The 20,251-nt window shown below is 41.8% G+C and overlaps 1 protein-coding gene across 6 annotated transcripts; it reads right to left on the bottom strand.

Annotated features, from left to right (window-relative positions):
• Window positions 1–7,381: 7,381 nt before the first annotated feature.
• Window positions 7,382–19,166, bottom strand: LOC106781464 (binder of sperm protein homolog 2). Of its 6 annotated transcripts, none has more exons than XM_070223107.1 (5): window positions 19,031–19,166; window positions 15,036–15,068; window positions 12,296–12,360; window positions 11,901–12,048; window positions 7,382–7,499 (listed from the first exon to the last, which is right to left on the bottom strand). In XM_070223107.1, exons 1-4 carry the CDS (start codon window positions 19,149–19,151, stop codon window positions 11,950–11,952), a joined length of 318 nt encoding a protein of 105 aa, XP_070079208.1. In that variant the 5' UTR covers window positions 19,152–19,166; the 3' UTR covers window positions 7,382–7,499; window positions 11,901–11,949. The 6 variants fall into 6 exon arrangements, with proteins under 6 accessions (XP_070079208.1, XP_070079206.1, XP_070079210.1 ...); XM_070223105.1 differs by having other exon boundaries at window positions 12,296–12,436; XM_070223109.1 differs by lacking the exon at window positions 19,031–19,166 and adding an exon at window positions 18,861–18,989.
• Window positions 19,167–20,251: the final 1,085 nt, after the last annotated feature.

Consider the following 20,251-nt stretch of genomic DNA (forward strand, 5'->3'; position numbering starts at 1 on the left):
CTCCAGAGAAACCTCAAGACTCAAGACTGTAGCATCAAATCCTGCCTGCGTTTCCAACCTTCCGCTCTGCCCTACAGCTTTTGGACTCGATAGCCCCCACAATTTTGTGAACCGATTCCTAAAAATCAATCAGTCTCTCATTGGTTCTGTTTCTCCAGAGAACCCTGATTGATACATTGTCCTCTCATCTTATGCCACAGATTACACCCCTAATCCTTTCATTTATTTGACAGTCAATGAATTATTTGAATACTTACTATGTGCTGGGTCCTATTTGGTCCAATAATTTCACCTCACCATTTAAGCTCAGGCTCAAGACATGCCTCAGTGTCCAGGACTCCATGGTGGATATCTAGGGTTCCAGGATATTTAAGGTGCCAAGAAGGGAAGACAAGCTCCAGAAACAGTAAGTTCTCCATACAGAATTCTGAACTTCTCTCCAGTGCTCTACCACATATATGAACACTTTTCGAGATAACATATGAGCACTTTTTGAGGTTAAGTGTTCAACCAACAGGGCCTCTGAATAATATCACGATCTCTAACCTTAATCTCTTAGTGCTTTCTTTATTTAACATTGCTAACAGGAATCATCTCCTCGATCAAAGCCATAAGGCTGTCTCTGATCTTTATCTCATGCCTAACCCAGTGATTCTTAAACTTTAGCATGCCTCAAGAGGGAAACCTTTGCGCATGGTTGGAGGGAATGTAAGTTTGTACAGACATTATGGAAAACAATATTGATGTTCTTCCAAAAATTAAAAATTGAACCACCATATGATCCAACAATCTTGCCTTTGGGTATTTATCCAAAGGAAGTGAAATCAGGATCTTGAAGGGATATTCACATCCTCATGTTCATTGCTGAATTGTTCACAATAGTCAAGACATGGAAACAACCATGGAGGGCTTGTGGAAACACAGATTCCTGGGCTCCATCTGCAGAGTTTCTGACTCAGTAGGTCCAAAGGGGGCCCCAGAGTTTGCATCTCCAATGAGTACTCCAGTGATGCTGATGCTGCTGGTCCCTTCGAGAACCACTGGCCTTTGCTATTCACTGTGGCCAACCCAAGAGGTGGCCTGTGGAAGGTAAAAAAAAAAAAAAATTATGGAGTTTGAGTAAGAGAAAAGCAGGTTGGAGTCCCAGTTGTAGAATGCCGGGTATACCAGGCAGAAGGTGATTTGAGGTCATTTGCTCTATTCTGCAGAGAGGCTAGTGCAAAAGACCTCAGAAGTTGCAATGTCAGAGGAAAATGTGTTCACTAAAGTAGAACAATGTGAAATTTCATTGGACCACGTTCAAGAAATGAATTCAAGGATGAGCCAAAATCAAATGTGCAAAGTCAGATATGAGTGAGAAAACAAATGACATGGTTTGCTGTTTTGTAAATGTTTTGATATATTAAGGAAGTATCATTATCTGTATGTTAGAGTTAGATAAATGGGAGTTCAGAGTGGTTAATATTTTACCAAGTCACGTAGCTGCGAAAGTGGTGGATCTGGGATTGGAACCCAGGTGGCTTCTTGCCAGAGTCTGTGCTTGCAGTGAGTTGAATAGTGTCCTCCCCAAAAGATGCATCCATGTCTTAACATCTTGAATCCATGAATGTGACCTTATTCAGAAAAAGGGTCTTTGCAGGTGTAATAAAGTTGAGATGAGATGAGATCATCCTGGCTTACCCCCTTAGGCCCTTAATCCAATGACAACTGTCTTTATATGAGACAGGAGAAGAGAAGACACAGACAGAGGAGAAGGCCGTGTGAAGATGGAGGCAGAGATTGATGTGATGCAGCCACAAGCCAAGGAATGCCTGAAGCCACCAAAAGCTGGAAGAGGCAAGGAGGCATCCTCCTCTAGAGCCTTTGGAGGGAGCATGTTCCTGCCAACATCTTGATTTCACACTTCTGGCTCCATAACTGAGAAAGAATACATTTCTGTTGTTTAAAGCCACCGAGTTCATGGTAATTTGTTATAGCAGCCTTGGAAACCAACACAGTGCTCTTTGATTCCATGCTATACCAGTCCTACCAGAACTACAAGTCTTCCGTATCAGCTGATGCTCATCAATTCCATTAGGCAAAAACCAAAGCTGTCTGACACCACTCAGAATCTCACATGGTTTGGGTGGAGGTCTAGGATTCTAGGCTGTTTAAGGTGCCAAGAAGGGAGAACAGACTCCAGAAACAGTAAGTTCTGAACACCGAATTCATAACTTCTCTCCTGTTCTGTGTGATCCACATATACAAAAACTAACACACAAAACTGTTGCATCTGAAAGAAATCCAGAGATATTTATATAGCTTTTCACACCAACAGCCTTGCCCCAGCCCCAGAATCTGCAGTTATTCCTACTGAGAAGTTGAGGTGAGTGCAAACGTTTGAGCAGGGAGTGGGTGGAGTGGAGACAGGGCCTGAGGCCATCCTTTGCCCTCAGGGCACCAGTGATGGGCAATTTAATTCTACTTGCAGATAGAGTCCCATCTCTGCTTTGAACAGAATGTTCAGGCATCTAAGAGATAGAACAAAGTATAAAACTCCACTCCCTACCTCATTAACCTTTATGATATTCGTGCAGCTCTCCTCAATACACAGAGTACTATAGATTCTTGAGACCCCAAAGGATATTTTGTTGTGGTTTTATCAAATTTACACAGGACCCATCTGCAGCACTGGGTAGCAGCTATGTGAATCTTTCAGTGACTAAGGACCTCTGCTTTCTCACAAGGATTTTCCCACAATCCTCTGCTGCCTGCCACAACCATATCCTGTGCCTGCATCCCATCCCTGAACCCTTTCAGTGTGCCTTCTGATGGAGTCTCTAATGTGGTTAGTGGGATCTGCACCCCCTTGATACCTCCTCTTCCAAACCCTGGAGACTGTTCTCCCAGCTGCTTTCTTTCCCCGAGTCTTGCAGCTCATGATTCAGGACTCAGGATGGGGTGAGAAAATAATAGACTTCTTTGGGAGCATCCTGCCCAGCTGGGGAAACTAGGTACTCCCTCATGTGCTCTCACTTTCCCCCTGGGAATCATCCCAAGAAGGTTTCTCTTTGGCACTGAGCTGTGCCACCTTGGAGGAGGGGTGATGTGGGGAAAGTCACACTTAGCCTCTCCAATGCGTGCAAATTCATATTTATTTTTGCTCCAACAGTGTGCTGGAATTTCCTTGCTGGACTCCTGGACTTTCTTGCATGTGGGTGGCTGCCTAAGTCACTGTTCTCCAGGAGCCCCTGAGGCCAAGGGGGGGCCCAGAACCAGTTCACCAGACACTAGGGTCCACAGCCAGGACCAAGATCTGTATGTCTATTGCCCTATGCATGTGTGGAAATTAATAAAAGAAATCTTAACTAAACTGGAATGGGGAAGGCCTGTAGGGGGAGCTCTCATACCCTATCACACATCGTCAGTTACACCAAACAGGAAGACAGATGCCTGCATCTTACAGAGGGAGTAAAACTGCTTTACTACTGAAGGAAGATTTCTCTCCTCACCTGGCAACAGCTCAGCCAATGAGAAACACTGCAGCTCAGCCAATGAGAAACACCACAGCTCAGTCAATGAGAAACACTGCAGCTCAGCCAATGAGAAACACTGCAGCTCAGCCAATGAGAAACGCCGCAGCTCAGCCAATGAGAAATGCCACAGCTCAGCCAGTGAGAAACACTGCAGCTCAGCCAATGAGAAATGCCGCAGCTCAGCCAATGAGAAATGCCGCAGCTCAGCCAATGAGAAACACCACAGCTCAGCCAATGAGAAACACCACAGCTCAGCCAATGAGAAATGCCACAGCTCAGCCAGTGAGAAACACTGCAGGTCAGCCAATGAGAAATGCCGCAGCTCAGCCAATGAGAAACGCCGCAGGTCAGCCAATGAGAAATGCCGCAGGTCAGCCAATGAGAAATGCCGCAGCTCAGCCAGTGAGAAACGCTGCAGGTCAGCCAATGAGAAATGCTGCAGCTCAGCCAATGAGAAGCCATTGCCTCCCTGAAATGTTACTTTCCCCTAAAGGACTTGCATTTAGAGCAGCCCCTCCCTCCTCCCCCTTCTTCTCTATAAAGGCAGCTCCCCTCCTTTGTTCTCTGGATTTGCCTATAGTTTGCCATAGCATGCACATCTCAAATTGCAATTCTCTTGGCCATTCCTGAATAAACTCAGCTTGAGGATGAGATGTTAGGTGAACTTGCTTTCAAGTTGACACATGGGTGGGCAAGACTCCTGCAAGGTCGCTTGGTATATGGTGCTTGGGACAGAACCAAAGTCAAAGGGGGCTGTAGCTGAGTCCTCAGGGGTATGGACCTGTTTCCATGTCTACAGTAGGGACCACAGCTGGCAGGTCAGCCTCCTGGATGTGAACCTGCCTTTTCAAAATTATCTCTTTGTCCTTGGACTGCACTGGGGTTTCACAATCTCCTACCCACATCCCACAGCTCCCACAAAAGCACTTGTCCATGGGTTTATGCCAAATCATTGTTGTTGGGGAGGATCCAAGCAAGGGAGGTCTTATTCCACCATCTTGTTGAGACCCCAGTCCATGATTCTAATTCACCTTTAACTCTAATTTAGTTCTTAAAGTGTTCACACTTTTCTTTGAAAATTTATCTCTAGTTATTGTGTGTGGCCTCAGCCAAATTCCAACTTTTTTGTTCTATCTTCCTTATATCAAGACAAAGTTGACAGTATGCCCATTTTACAGTTGACAAAACCAAGACTCACCCGCGGTTAAGCAAATTGCCAAAACCCACTAAACTTGTAAATTCAGGAACTGGGAATGCTGTCCTCTCTTAGACAGTACGGAAAGGAAATGCTGCATTAGATAAGAGTTAAGACACTAGAAGCTTTATACATAGATTTATACACCTAGATCTACTAATTATTGGCTATGTGATCATCAGCAAGTGTTAGAACCTCTTTGTGCCTAGTTTTTCTTTTTTGGAAAGTGAGAATGATATTAGTACTTATTGCACAAAGTTTTCAAGAGGATTAAATGAGGTAATCTATTTAGAATGCTTTGAACATCAGTTGCCATGTAGAAATATAAAAGTGTTAGTTACTGTTATTCAAGACTAAGCGTTTTATTGGATATGATTTCCCAGGTCCCTGTAGAGACCCTTTCATGAGGTCGATGAGGTCAACGCTATTTTCATAATAATGCTAAGCATTATTTGCCCTTTTCACTTTTGTTCCTTCGTAAGTGTACAGCAGAGTTTTCCAGAGACATGTGTGTGATGACATCATTGCTCTGATTACTAACAAGGTATGTGCCTGTGTATAAGAATGTGTTTTAGGGGCTGGCCCCATGGCTGAGTGGTTATGTTCACGTGCTCTGCTTTGGCAGCCCAGGGTTTCGCTGGTTCAGGTCCTGGGCAGGGACCTAGCACTGCTCATCAAGCTATGCTAAGGCAGCATCCCACATAACAGAGCCAGAAGGACCTACAACTAGAATGTACAACTATGTATGGGGGGACTTTGGGGAGAAGAAGAAGGAAAAAAAAAATATTGGCAACAAATGTTAGCTCAGATGCCAATCCGAAAAAAAAAACCAAAAAAAGAGTGTGTTCTAAATTTTTCTCAGTTTAAATTTATAATATGCTAAATATAAAGAGATATAATGGACATTAAAAAAAAAGGTCTTTGGGGACATCAGTAATTTTTAAGAATATAAAGGCATCCTGAGGTCAAATGTTGAGAACTGTCGCACTAGATCAATGCTAGTTTGGTTCTCTCATGTGAAGTCTTCTGACTGGAGCCCATAAACTCCTGCAGTCTCTCACTTCCCCCCATTCATGAGCATTTACCTCTTGATGTGAAGTGTCATTTGTGTGGAAGATCCTGAGAAGGGAATGGGACTTATAGAATTAATGGATACAACTTACAGAATTAACTTCAGCAAAAAAGGGAGACTTTACTGGCTCAGATGATCAAACCAAGGGAAAGGCAGAGGCAGAATTCCAGACAACTAGAGGAAAGACTGTCCCCTTCATTCTCTTCTACTGCATGCTGGCTTTTGCCTCAAGGTAGGGAACAAAGCTTCAGCATCTTCATTTGACCTCCCAACAGTTTAGCTTATACAGAGAAAAGTCTTCCCTCACCTCTAGCACTGGTTAGAAGAATCGTGACTCTGATTGGGTCACGAGTCCGTGCCCAGGGGTACAGGTTAATATGCTAAATCCTTGGTCGTCTTCCTGGTTCCATGCTCTGAGGGTTTGACGGGTCACTACTAAAGTTGGACATATTTATACCTTCTGATTCAGCAATTCTTACCTGAGTATATACATTCACAAAAGACATGCAATAGAATGTTTGTAGCCGTGCTGCCCATAATGTTCCCACATGAAGACCACACTAATGATTATCAAGAGTAACATGGATGAACGACTTGTGGTGCATTCACACGGTGGAAAATTATACATCACTGAGAAAGAAGGGTCTACATCTATACACAACAATATGGACGAATCTCACACACATAATCCTGAGTGACAGAAGCCAGACACAAGGGCATAATTCAACTTAAATGAAATACCAAAAAGAGACAAAACTAATCTATGCTGTCAGAAATCATGCTGGTGGTTAACCTTCGGGGGTGGTACTTGGAAGGAGGTATGAAGCAGCGCTGGAAAATATCAGTTTCTTAATATGGTCGTCAGTCACTTGAGTGTTTAGTTTGTGAAAATTCACTTAGCTCTACACACACAACATATGCATTTTATAAAATATACATATTAAGGGATAAACAAAATGTGGTATATCCATACAAAGGAATATTACTCAGCCATAAAAAGAAATAAAGCACTGACACACGCTACAATGTGGATGAACCTCAAAAGCGTTATGCTCAATGAAATAAGCCAGACGCAAAAGGTTGCATATTGTATGATCCCACTTACATGAAATATCTAGAATAGGCCAATCCATAGAGAAGAAAAGAAGATTAGTGGTACCCAGGGGCTGGGAAGATGAGGAATTAAAGAATGACTGATTAACGGGTACAGGGTTTCCTTTTGGGGTGATGAAAATGTTTTAGAACTAAACAGATATGGTGGTTATACAACATTGTGACTCTACTAAATGCCACTGAATTGTTTCCTTTAAAATAGATAATTGCATGTCACGTTTTTTACCTCAAAAAAATTAAAAGTGTATATTAGACTTTAGTTTAAAAATTTAAAGATTGTATAAGGGGAAACTCTAGTTTCTCTGAGAATTTAGTTAACTTGCCAAAGATTACACTGTTAGCAATCCATCAGGATTGTGATATGAATGCAAGTGCTTCCCCACAAATGTCCTACTGATTCACCACCCCACCATCATGGGGGCGATAACCACCCGTCACCACTGAACTTTGGTTGTGCTTTTTTTTCAAGAAAAGGAGTCACCCACATGGAAGAAAGATAAAATCTTTATTGATAAGAAGGATTAGGGCAAGGATATATTTTGAGAGGCAGCTGATGAATCCTATAACTCCTGTCTCTTCAAGACCACGAAGACTTATCTAAAAACTGAAAGAAAAACAGAGGTTGAGATCAGTATAGCAGTCTGTCGTCCTCCAAGACAGGATAATCCTTTCTCCTCTCTGATGGCAGTTCTGGTCTCCCCCTAAGAACTAAACAGCATGAGTAAGTGGAACAGGAAAAGGATAAAGGAGCATTAGAGATCCATCACTGGCCTAAGGAGGATGCAAGTGTGGCTCGCTCGCTCTAAAATTCAATATACCATTATTGATTTTATTATTGATTATTTTAATGTATTGATTATTTTAATATAAGTTATGTAGTCCATTATTTGAACAAATTTATTAAATTGATAATTTTCAGTGCGAAGGAAGTTGTTAAAAATGGGCGTTCTCATAACGTTGACTGAGGATAATTTGGAATCACTTAAAATTTAACACACACGCACTTAACATGTACCTACCCTTTGGCTCAGTGATTTCTCTCAGGTACTATAATAAAAATAAAAAACCTCACACATTCTGGGCTGGCCCCATGGCCTAGTGGTTAAGTTCACGCACTCTGCTTCGGAGGCCCGCGTTCCATCCCTGGGCATGGACCTACATCACTTGTCAGCAGCCACACTGTGGCAGTGTCCCACATACAAAACAGAGGAAGATGGGTACAGATGTTAGCTCAGGGCAAATTTTCCTCAAGCAAAAAGTGGAAGATTGACAACAGATGTTAGCTCAGGGTTAATCTTGCTCAGCAAAAAATTATTAAAAACCTCGCTCAAAAATCAGTGTTGAAGGTATCCATTTGGTCATGGTAGTATCAAAATATTAAAAACAATCAAATTGTACTTTAATAGGGGAATGGTATATCCATATTTTGAAATTTGGTAAAAGGATGAAGAAACGTGGGGTAGATTTGTGCATTCACATGGAAAATGTACACATAATATATACATTGAAATGAAGATCAAGTTATAGGGCAAAGGGGATAGGAGAATTCATTTATGTCTAAAAAAACTTTAAAAGTTATATTTGTGTAAATGTATAGATTAAACTTGGAAGTCTACACACTGAAGTGTTCGTTGTGTTTTCTGCTGTGAAAGAGAGAAGAAAGGGGAGAGGAAATAGTAACATTTTACTCTCTCTGTTAATGTGTTGCTTCAATGTTTAAATGAGCTTTTATTCATGTATTACTTGTGTACATCAAAATAAATATTTAAACAATAAAAGTAATGCTTGCATACAGTTGCAAATATCAGACAGTGTGTAAAGACATACTAAGAATGTGGAACTTGCCAACACTCCAGTGCACATGTGACCATTATTAACATTCCCCCATAATAACCTAGTGCCTCGTTTCTATATTTATAACAAAATATTTGCCAGTGTTTTAAAAGTTTTGTTCTTAAAGTCGCCTACCTTCTAACATAACATTATATCTTAAGCACTTTTCATGTCACTAAATATCAGCCTACACATATTTTTGTGTGTGTGTGTGAGGAAGATTGGCCCTGAGCTAACATCCATGCCAACCTTCCTCTATTTTATGTGGGGTGCAGTCACAGCATGGCTTGATGAGTGGTGCTAGGTCCACGTCTGAAATCCGAACCTGCAAACTGCGGCTGCCAAAGCAGAGTGCAAGAACTTAACCTCTATGCAACCAGGCCAGCCCCCTACACGTCTGTTTTTAATACTCTGTTGTACTGTGCCTATCCTCATTAAATTATAGCCGATGGCTATATTAACTGCTTTTGGTCACCATGATGACCATCTGTTTATATACATATTTGTGCAGCTGTCCAATGTTTTCTTTAGGATATATCTATAGAATGGAAACTGCTAGGTCAAAGGGCAGGGCTATTGACGTACAAGGAGAGTTCAAGGTTATCCAAATCCTGGGTCATCTGTGGCAGGTACAAAGGCTCTGTGTGTCTCAGGGCAGGCTCCATTCTATATCCCAAGCATCCTTTCCCATTTTTCACCTACTTCTAATTAATGTTATCTTTTATTTTGTGTGTCTATGCACTGCACCTTAAATGCAGACACATAGTATTCCACTTACTCTATATTAAGCATTGTTGTGAGTGTTTTATAAAATCTAATGGATCTGATCTTCATAATCACCCTACGAGGTAAGACCAATTAATACACCCTTCTTCTCAACCACGATAAATGGTTGTGAATGGTTGTCTATAAAATGCCCATTTTATAGATAAGAAAGCAGGCTCGGGGAGGTGAAGTAAATGATGAATTGGTAATTGACACTTCAGCCCCAGAGGTTGTATTTTCAATCTACTGCCAGGATGGCCTCTCAATACAGAAAGGTAGCAGGGGTGTAGGAAGACAGGGTGGAGGAAAGAGTTATTTTGACACATAAAACTGAACATCTCTTGTGAAGCAGAGTGATAAATCCCCTGAAAGTCTTCTCTTGACGTAGGTTTTCAATATTATGGACCATGTCATTAGTGGAACTAAACGTGTATTCCTGTTTACTTGGCTGTTAGGAAGCTCAGCTCCAATTGAACAGTCTCAGCATACAGCCCATACAGTGCTAACTTTACTGCTTGCTCTATTAATCCTTGATTTTTAATCTATTGATTTTATTATTGTAAAGCTAGTTATTTTAATTAGCTGTCTTAAACTATCTGGACAAAAGCAGTAAAAAAGAAAAGAAAGAGGGGGAGAGAGAGATGTAACATCTCTTTCTGAGAACTCAGACTGTGACAGGACTGGAAGAGGTCTAGGAAAGCAGGCATAAGATGGGAATTTGGAGCTGGATCCCTCCCTACCTGTGATGGCAAGGAGGACCCATCACTGGTGGTACGTAAAGAACACGTAGCCCCTGGTGCAAGGTGGTGGTCCACTTGCTAAAATTCTCGCTGGAGTTGAATCGGGATGGTAGCCCAGTGGAAGGGCATACACTAGCTGGTTTAGTATTTCAGCAACTTGAGAGGTCTCAGGACTGTGCGAACAATGGAGCTGGATGACTATAGCTAAGCGTCACTGATATCCTATTATAAGGTAAGAAATAGCTGCAGGTGAATAACAGGTATCTGAAATCCAAGTGTGGAAACCATCAAGCCATCATGCTCTTGATCAAGCATCAAGAATCAATCTGCAGACCAACCTAGGAATTAATAACTATTGGCTGAGCTCCAGAGAAGGTCAAGGATCAAAAAGGTCAGTTAGGGGGAAAAAATTGGACCCCTTGCATGTATAAAACAACACAATTGCTATGTCTGGGTCCCAAATAGGGCTGTGACTCTTCCAGGAGCCCAAGAAGAAAGGTCAACCCAATCACTTACTAGGGTTACAATGTGGACAGGGAAAAAGCAGTTATTCAGCCTAGATTCAAATGAAATGCTCCACCTGGGTCTTTATCTGTGTGTCTCTGGTGTTGCGGACAATAACTCCAAAAGCATTTCCAAATTAATGGTTGTATGAGTTTTGACAAATGCATAGAGCCGTGGGGTGGAAATGAATTTACCGAATTTAGCGACTACCAAGTCTGGGCTAGGTTTGGGGCTTCATCACTTACTAGCTGATTGGCGAAAACAACCAGGATCTCAATGTCCGTTTCCACATCTATAAAATGGCAATTTTGATGGGAAGGGAGAGAATGAGTGGAAAGCTCATCACAGAGCCTTAGAGTTGGGACTCATTTAATGGAACTGGTTAGTAAGTGGTCTCTGCAGGAAGCTTCGTTAAGATGATGGAATTTGACACTGGGTTTGGGTATAGCCTATCCTCCTAAAGTCTTATTTTCCTCCTTTCTCTATGGGCATATGACACCTAGAATCACTTCCTAAGGTCATCTCGAACTTTATATGTGACACGATTGTGCATTTAAAAAAATCCTTACTATAATTTGAACATAGAGGTGAATGAACTCTCCAATGTCTGTTGACCATGGTTTTCTCCTTCCCACATCTTCTTTTCAATGGAAACTAATCTCATTGCTTCCTCTAAATAGGGTCAAGGACAAACCATCTATCCAAGCCAGGGGCCAACAAACTAGAGCCCAGAAGCCAAATCCAACTTGCCATCTGTTTTTTTGCATTGCCTGTGAACTAGTGGCTTTTCCATTTTTAAATGGCTGGAAAAAACCAAAAACCCAAAGGTGATTAATATTTTGTGACACCTGAAAATTATGTTACATTCAAATTTCAGGATCTACAAATAAAGTTTTCTTGGCACAAAGCCACGTTCATTTTTTTTTTAATTGTCCATGGCTGTTTTTGTGCTACAAAGTAGAGTTGAGTATGCGAGAGACCATATGGCTTGCAAAGCCTAAAATATCCACTATCAGGCCCTTTACAGGAAACGTTTGCTGACCCCTGATCTAAGCCATCACTACATAATCTGGATCCCAAACTTTTCTTTCCATTAATCCTGAGGGTTCCTCACTTTGAGAGATCTATAAGACCCCCACTCCATCCTTCCCCAGTCAACTTACTTCTGAGGAGAGCATTGCTTCCATTTTCTATCTCTGTTGTAATTTTTTGTCAACGAACACCAACTCCTATTAAAAATATAGCCTTCCTTGGTGCAATGGTGAAAGATCTTTTGCTTGAAGAAGAAAGGGAAGGAACATTTGGGGGGATCTGCAGAGAAAAGGAGGCGCAGAAGGAGAAATATGAACATAGAAAGTTTTATGATTAACCATTGCTATACTAACAGCAAATGCTTTTTCTACCACAACAAACCGTGTTCAAAGTGGTAGTTAAAACATGTAGAAAAGTCAGGATTTTGACTCAGGTTTATCCAACCCCCCCAAATCATGTAACCAACTGCTATCAATTGCTTCTTGGATCGTAGGTACCCAAGACAGTCCATCACATGAATCCTCACCTTGCCCAGTGCAGTACCGCCACCGGCCTTGGAATTCCGTGTCAAGAGAACACCAGTCATAATCACTGTGGATGGAGATGCAGTTGTAGTGGGTCACGTCACCATACACAAACGGAAAGACACAGTCACGGTCAACAAATTCTGGGAAAGAGAAAATATGCTGAATGTGGGGCGAGGTTACAAAGGGAATTGACTTTCTCATGTCCATTGCAATGATGGACACCTGCTTGCTGATCCTACTGCTCCCCTCCCACCACCCCCCCCCCCGCCCCCGACATCCACATGTGGTTGGTCTGGCCAACCACCTTCCCTGCGTGTGGCACAAAATACAAGCGAATATCAAAAAAAGCCATGTTTCAACCCAGAGCTGGAAACAGACTGGAATTGCTGGCTTCCTTTTCACATAAGTCCTCTAGCGACTGTACACCCGATCTCCTAAGATGAGTCTTAATTCTGGAGTCTTTCTTATAGTCTCTTTTCTCCATCTCTCCTAGAAAAATAAATTTCTTCGCCTGTCAAAGTGAGTCCCTAAGTGTCTCTTAAAGTTGTGCTGTTCCCTACACCCTCTTTGTCACCACCTAGCTTTGTGCTTTTCCTTGACCAACGCAATAATTTTTTCTGGATGCTTCCAACCTATTTGTCCCATCTGTTCTTTACACCACAGGGAGAACGTTCATTCTTAAGTACTAACCTGACCCTGCCACTAACCTCTTAATATCCCACTGCTCTTAGGATAAGAAATAGCATTGAAATGGCTTATGATACTCTACCTGATTGGCTCCCAAATACACCTCCAGCCTCACCTCAGACCACTCGTCCTTGTGCTCTCTCTGCTCAAGCATTGTAAGGTGTCCTGAGGGTGCCAGCATCTTCCTCACCTTAGGATTTACAGACAAGAGCTTCTCCACTTGGCGGGATTGCCACACCCCTTGGCCTGTTTACCCTCTTCTTAAGTTCAGCCTAATGTGAATCTCCATGGAGATCACATCCAGACTATAACAGATCCGCTTGTACTGAACTCTCTTACAAATTCCCTTTCCTTATATTTATTTAATGTGCAATGGCTTGTTCAGAGCCTTTCTCATTTGTCAGACATGATCGCATGTATCCTGTTTATTGCTAGACTCTTGGCGGTACATAAAAGAAACAATAAATATTGTTTGGCCCTTCATAAAAAGTCATTTTGATGTAAGATTCGTTTATTTTTATTGTTTAGCCATTGTTCATTATTTATTATTCACATTTATTATTTAATAATAATGTTATTTTAAAACGATTGTTAGCACTTTTATTATTTAACTATATTGTTATAATATTTTATCATTTAATATTTAAAATTATTTAACAATTTTTATTACTTAGCATTATTTATTATCATGTTCATTATTAATTGGTTATTATGTAGCTTATTCTGTGCTAGACATATTAAGTACAATTTACAAACACTAGCACGTAATGATATCCTTACATCAGTCCAATGAACTGGGTATGGTCATTAGGCCTCCTTCCAAGGTCAGCTTTGGTCCTCAGCACACAATCTCGATATACAGAGAAACCGTGCTATCCACTGCTCTGCAAATAGCTTTCTTCTGACCCTAAAGCCAAGAGGGAATGATGGGCCACATTTCACTACCATGTGCTCCAGGCTATGTTCGTTCAACCACAAACAAGTAATTGGTGATTGAAATAAGTAAAAAAACAATAAACGTTTTGGTAACCAAAGTTTCTCTTTCACTGGCTTGACTACCCCACAAAGTCTTCCCACATCTTTATTTCTCTCTTGACACTCCCAATTTCATGAGAGCTAGAGGTTAAAACTGAGTACCAGCTGTCTACATGTGGATATGGTTCAACTCTTCCAAGAGTTGAGACACCAAGGCAAAGTTATGAGCCCTTATGAGTCCCATGATTATCTTTTTAACTTCTTAAAAAAAAACAGGTGCAAAAGATCACATGTATGATTCCATTTATGTGAAATGTCCAGAAAGACCAATCTATAGAGGCAGAAAGTAAACTAGTGGTTGCCTGTGCCTGGGGATGGGAATGGGGGAGTGACAACAAATGGGTACAAGGAATCTTCTTGGGGTGATGGAAAATGTTCTAGAATTGGATTGTGGTGATGTCTACACCACTCCGTCAATTTACTAAAAATCACTGAATGGTGTATTTATTTTTATTTTTTTATTTATTTTTCCTTCTCCCTAAAGTCCCCCAGTACATAGCTGTATATTTTAGTTGTGGGTCCCTCCAGTTGTGGCATGTGGGATGCCGCCCCAGCATCGCCTGATGAGCAGTGCTAGGTCCATGCCCAGGATCCGAACCGGCGAAACCCCGGCCCGCCAACGCAGAACACTCGAACTTAACCACTTGGCCACAGGGCCAGCCCCTGAATGCTATATTTAAAATGGGTGAATTTTATGGTGTGTAGATGTGTACTTCTACATATAAGGCTGTTAAAAGTAACTAATGAACAGACAATAAAACCCACAAATGCTAGTGTTAGTTCCAACGGAGAAGAGAATACTTTTCTGGAGGGACCGGAAAGAACGCTTGGAAAGCTGACTGAACTGGATGTTGAAATATATGATTTGGCTGCCATGACCTAGGAGGGCCTTTCATGCTAGCAGAATAGCAAAAGGAAGAATAAAATGTGAGGAAAGTGCAAAGAATTCAGGAATATAATATTGTCTCATGGGGGCTAAAATTTGAGATGCTAACAAATGAAGAGAAGTCTCCCCACCTGGAACTGGAGGGTGTAAATGGGCAATCAATTCTGAAAGAGAAAAAAAAATGAGTAAAATTTAGACCACCTCTTAAAACACTCCATTCCTAGACTAATGGCTGTTAAAAGTACCTTGAAGTTCATGTAGCCAACTGCTCTCGTTACAGAAAACCCTGTGCTGTCCCATGTTGGATGACTTATGATTATTTCCAATTGGGAGAGTCTCACATGTACCCAAGAAAGCCCAATAATTCACGTATGAGTTCCTATTGTGCCAAACGTCTCTCTTTGAGTAGGTCCATTCCATCCAATGTCACTCAACTTCCCCGTTGGTTGAAGTTCCGCAAGTCTGAAGATTAGAGGGAACATTCTAGCTTCTTACCCATATGTCAACGTTTTGGGAAAACAACCTTCTGTTCAGCGCTAGAGGCTGAATATTCCCAGTACCCTTGGTGATTTTACTTTGTTTTGCTTCTTAGAAAATGTGGCTCTTTTATCATCCCTGAGCCTATTTCAAGGAGTAAGGGTCTTGGTAACACCACCACCATCAAAGCCAGTTAGACCTGGTTAAAGACTAGAAAGGAAATGCAAAGACCTGTCAACCCATCGCATTAGCTAACGTTTCATTGGCCATTCCTATGTTCCAGTCATTGTCCTCAGCTGATCTTTGTAACAGCCACGTAAAGGAGAGGTCATTATGTAGAGCTCTCTTCTCCTCCCCATTCCCCAAAGGCTTACAGATGAGCAAACAGGCAACAGAGAGTGACTGGAAGTTATGTCACTACTGGGTGGGAACTAGGCTCAAACTCAAGAAGGCTGACTTCAGAGACAGTTTTACGAATGCAACGTAGATATTAACTTGGAACTGTCACCACCTTGTGCAAGTGACATAACCCAGTTGCCTCCTTTTCTTTATCTTTAATATAACAATGCTAATTCATAAGTTCACATGAGACTCTAACTCAGGGACTACTGTGTGGTGAGCACGCATTCGTGTTAGCTGATAGCAGCCCTGCTCCTGAGAAAGTAGCTAACAAAACATCAATGTTTTTGAAGTCATGGTTACATAAATGATTATTTTATATATTTTATATATAACTTCTTATACAGGTGCCTGCTTCTGTACTTAGCGCCTTGTGCTAATTATCTCACAGAAATTGATGCCTGCAATACCCCTTTAAGGTTGGTGTTGTTATATATTATATTTATAGGTGACATATTGTAAATGATGATCTCCATTTTCCAGATACAGAAACAGACGCTTTGAAAATAGACACACAGATCAATGGAATAGAATTGAAAGCTCAGAAATAAAACCACACATCTACAAACAGCTAATCTTCAACAAAGGGATGAAGAGCATACAATGGAGAAAGGAAAGTCTCTTCAATAAATGGTGTCAGGAATACTGGACAGCCACATGCAAAAGAATGAAAGTAGACCATTATCTTACACCATACACAAAAATTAACTCAAAATGGGTGAAATACTTGAAGTAAGATGTGAAACCATAAAACTCCAAGAAGAAAATATAGGCAGTACACTCTTTGACGTCTGTATTAACAGCCTCTTTCTGCATACCAGATCTACTTGGACAAGCGAAACAAAAGAAAAAATAAACAAATGGGACTTCATCAGACTAAAGAGCTGCTACAAGGCAAAGGGAACCAGGAACAAAAAGAAAAAGAACCTGCCAGCTGGGAGAAAATATTTGCAAATCATTTTTCCAACAAGGGGTTCATCTCCCAAATATATAAAGAACTCATACAACTCAACAACAAAAACACAAACAATCTGATCAAAAAATGGGCAGAGAATATGAACAGACATTTTTCCAAAGAAGATATGCACATGGCCAACAGGCACATGAAAAGATGTTCAACATCACTAATCATCAGGGAAATGCAAATCAAAACTACAATGAGGTATCACCTTACACCCGTTAGAATGGCTGAAATCACCAAGACAAAAAATAACAAATGTTGGAGAGGATGTGGAGGAAAGGGAGCCCTCACACAGTGCTGGTGGAAATGCAAACTGGTGCAGCCACTCTGGAAAACAGTATGATTTCTCAAAAAATTAAAAATAGAAATGCCATATGACACAGCAATCCCACTACTGGGTATTTACCCAAAGAACTTGAAATCAACAATTCAAACAGGCTTATGCTCCCCTATGCTCATTGTAGACTAATTCACAATAGCCAAGACATGGAAGCAACCCAAGTGCCCATCAACTGATGAATAGATAAAGATGTGGTATATATACATACAATGGAATACTAGTGGCTGCTGCTTCTTTACCAACCACATCTTTCTCCTCCTTCCAGTCTGCCTTCTTATAGAGAAGATTTATTGAGATGCCCAGCATAGAATTGCTCCTGCTTTCTGACAGCATTCGACTGAGTGAACTCCAGCTGCCTTAACCTAGCCCCCCAAAATCTCCCAACCAGAGCCCAAACCCTAGAATAAGTTCTGACACCTTCTTGTTTAGAACCCCAAGGTGCCCCATGGTACCGCAGTGGTGGTCTTCCTGGCTGCCATGAGTGATAAACCCAACTAGTTCAACTCCCGTGAGCTCCTGGTGGGCCTGGATTGAATGGAGGGTACTCACAGATCCAAGAGCTTTGCCTACCTTTTCTACTTTAATTTTTACAACAACTAGGAGAGAGAAAGATCAACTGCTCTCTAGTGAATTTAATTGTTTTCTGGGAGGCAATGCACATGGTTCAAACTTCAAAAAAGGTATAAATGAGAAATGATAAATGCCCTCCCAGCCATCCATGACCCCAGCCACCCCGTCACCCTCCCCACAGGTAACTGATGTTGTAATTCTTGTGAAACCCACAGACATATTATATTAATATTTGAGTGTTTGTATTAAAAATACGTTGGTCCTTTTTTACACAATGGATAGCCTAGCCTACCTACCATTTATTTTGAACCTTGCTCCCTTAACAAAAGATCTTGGAGAACTTTCCAAAACAACACATAATAAGCTTCCTCTTTCTCTTCTTTCTTTGTGTTTTTTTAATTATGGTAAGAACACGTTACATGAGATCTAGCTGCTTAACAAATTTTTAAGTGCACAATCCAGTACTGCTAACTACAGGCACTATGCCGTCCAGCAGATCTCTAGAACACACTCATGTTGTGTAACTGAAACTTTACGCCCACTGAACACCAGCTCCCCATTTCCCCTTCCCCCAGCCCTTGGCATCCACCATTCTACACTCTGTTTCTATGAGTTTGACTATTTTAGATACTTCATATAAGTAAAATCATGCAGCATTTGTCCTTCTGTGACTGCCTTATTTCACTTGGCATACTGTCCCTCAGGTTCATCCATGTTGTTGCACGCGGCAGGATTTCCAAGCGTCCTCTTTCTTCAAGATTATTATTACCATTCTATAGCTGAGAAGGCTGAGGCTTAAAGAGAGGCAAAGTTGCTTGCCCGTAATCACCCAACCAGTGATAGGAAGAACTAGGATTTGAGCCCAGGGCTCTCCAAATCCTCTCTTCTGCTCCAACCATTATGCTGTGTTTACAAGATATTATGAACAATGCATAGCATCTGTTTCCTGCTCATCTCACCCAAAACCACCGCCTCCTAGGTCTCCCCTTCTTCCTCTGTCACCTCCTCCTCCCCTCTCTCACACATCTTGCCATCTCACCTGCTTTCAGTCCATACACACAGAGTACCAGGGACACCCAGCTTGCCAGATTTTTCATTGCCTCCAATTACCTGCAGATGGCCTGCAGCGTAGCAAACATTGCCTCTGATTTTATACTCTCCAATTTCTGCCCCTCCTCCTCAAACTGCTCTTGTAGCACACAGACTTACTCCTTAGCATTTTCCCCCATGCTCTATATCTCAGGGTGCGTAGAAAAATTAGGAAGATCCATCTCAGAATGCTCTATAGTGGCATTCTGAAAGCGTGTTCCCCGGACAAGCTCCATCTCCCTCCCCTGCAAACTTGTTAGAAATTCAAATCCTCAGGCCCCACACCAGACCTGCCGAAACTCTGGGGATGGACCAGCCACCTGTGTTGTAACAGGATCTCCGGGGGAGTCCAGTGTTGGCTAAAGTTTGAGAAGCACTGATCCAGAGCTTGCTTAATACTTTCATTTCCATTTTAAATCATTTACTCACTGGAATATTTTTTTAAGTGAAAGTACAGTGAGAAAAGCAAAGCCAGTTTTAGTCTCCTGGATAAGTAAATCTCAGAAAGGTCAAGCATTGTGCCTCTGGTTAGCTAGCACTTGGAAAGCACAGATCTAACCCCAGCTCCTGTGCATGGCCCCAGTCCACTTTAGAATTCCTTCCCGGTCCACCATGTCTGGAGGGATCTGGGGATAGTAGAAGAAGCAAGAGCACTTTATGAGAGAGAACGGATTGAAAGAGTGAGCCCACTCATCAAGAGGCAGTGTCCCGATGGACCCCCAGGGTGAGCCAAGATAAAGAACAGACCATCGTAGCACCCAAGCATCATGAAAGTGTCAGGAAGGGAGGAAGTTAACACTCGTCCTTCAGCATCTGCCTGTGCTGGGATATTCTCAGAAAGCATCTCAATTATGCCCATATGCAAAGAAATGGGGACCAGGGACCGGTTAGAAATACATTTGCCTTTTCCATATAAAGATGAGAAAAATGGAATGCAAGAGAAGTGCAGAAACTCTGATAAAGGCAGAGAGCCTGGAGAAGCTGAGTTTCTCCTGTCTGACACATCAGCTTTTGCTTTTGGTTATGCACCATTTTCCTGAATTGATGAATCTTAACAACCTTCTGCCTCTCTGCAGATAGTGAGGTCACCTGTCAATCACGAGTAGGCAATAGGGGCTAGCGTTGGTGGTCTGCCCGCACGAGCTGGGAGAGACTTTATGATGTGGGAATCATAACCCTGGCTTGACATCTGGGGAAACTGAGGCTCAAAGAAGCAAAATCGTTTGTGAAGGTTATGTGGCTTGTGCAGAAGTGGAAGGGCGTAGATTCAATCCAGGCTCTCCGACGTCAAGACTTCTTGCTCTTCCTCACCCCGTTGTTAGCGAGGTCTTAGAGGTGAAGAGGCTTCACGGGAACCCTGGTCTCTTCAGAGCACAGGTTCACTCTTACTTTCTCCTGGTTCCAAAGACAGAACTTGCTTCATTTCTGACACTTGCTAGCTGAGTAACTCTGGAAAGTTATTTTTGCTTTCCGAGCCTACACACCAGCTCTCTAAAATGTTTGGGCTGCAT

Source organism: Equus caballus, chromosome 10 (assembly GCF_041296265.1).
Source record: "Equus caballus isolate H_3958 breed thoroughbred chromosome 10, TB-T2T, whole genome shotgun sequence".
NCBI classification, from domain to species: Eukaryota; Metazoa; Chordata; class Mammalia; order Perissodactyla; family Equidae; genus Equus; species Equus caballus.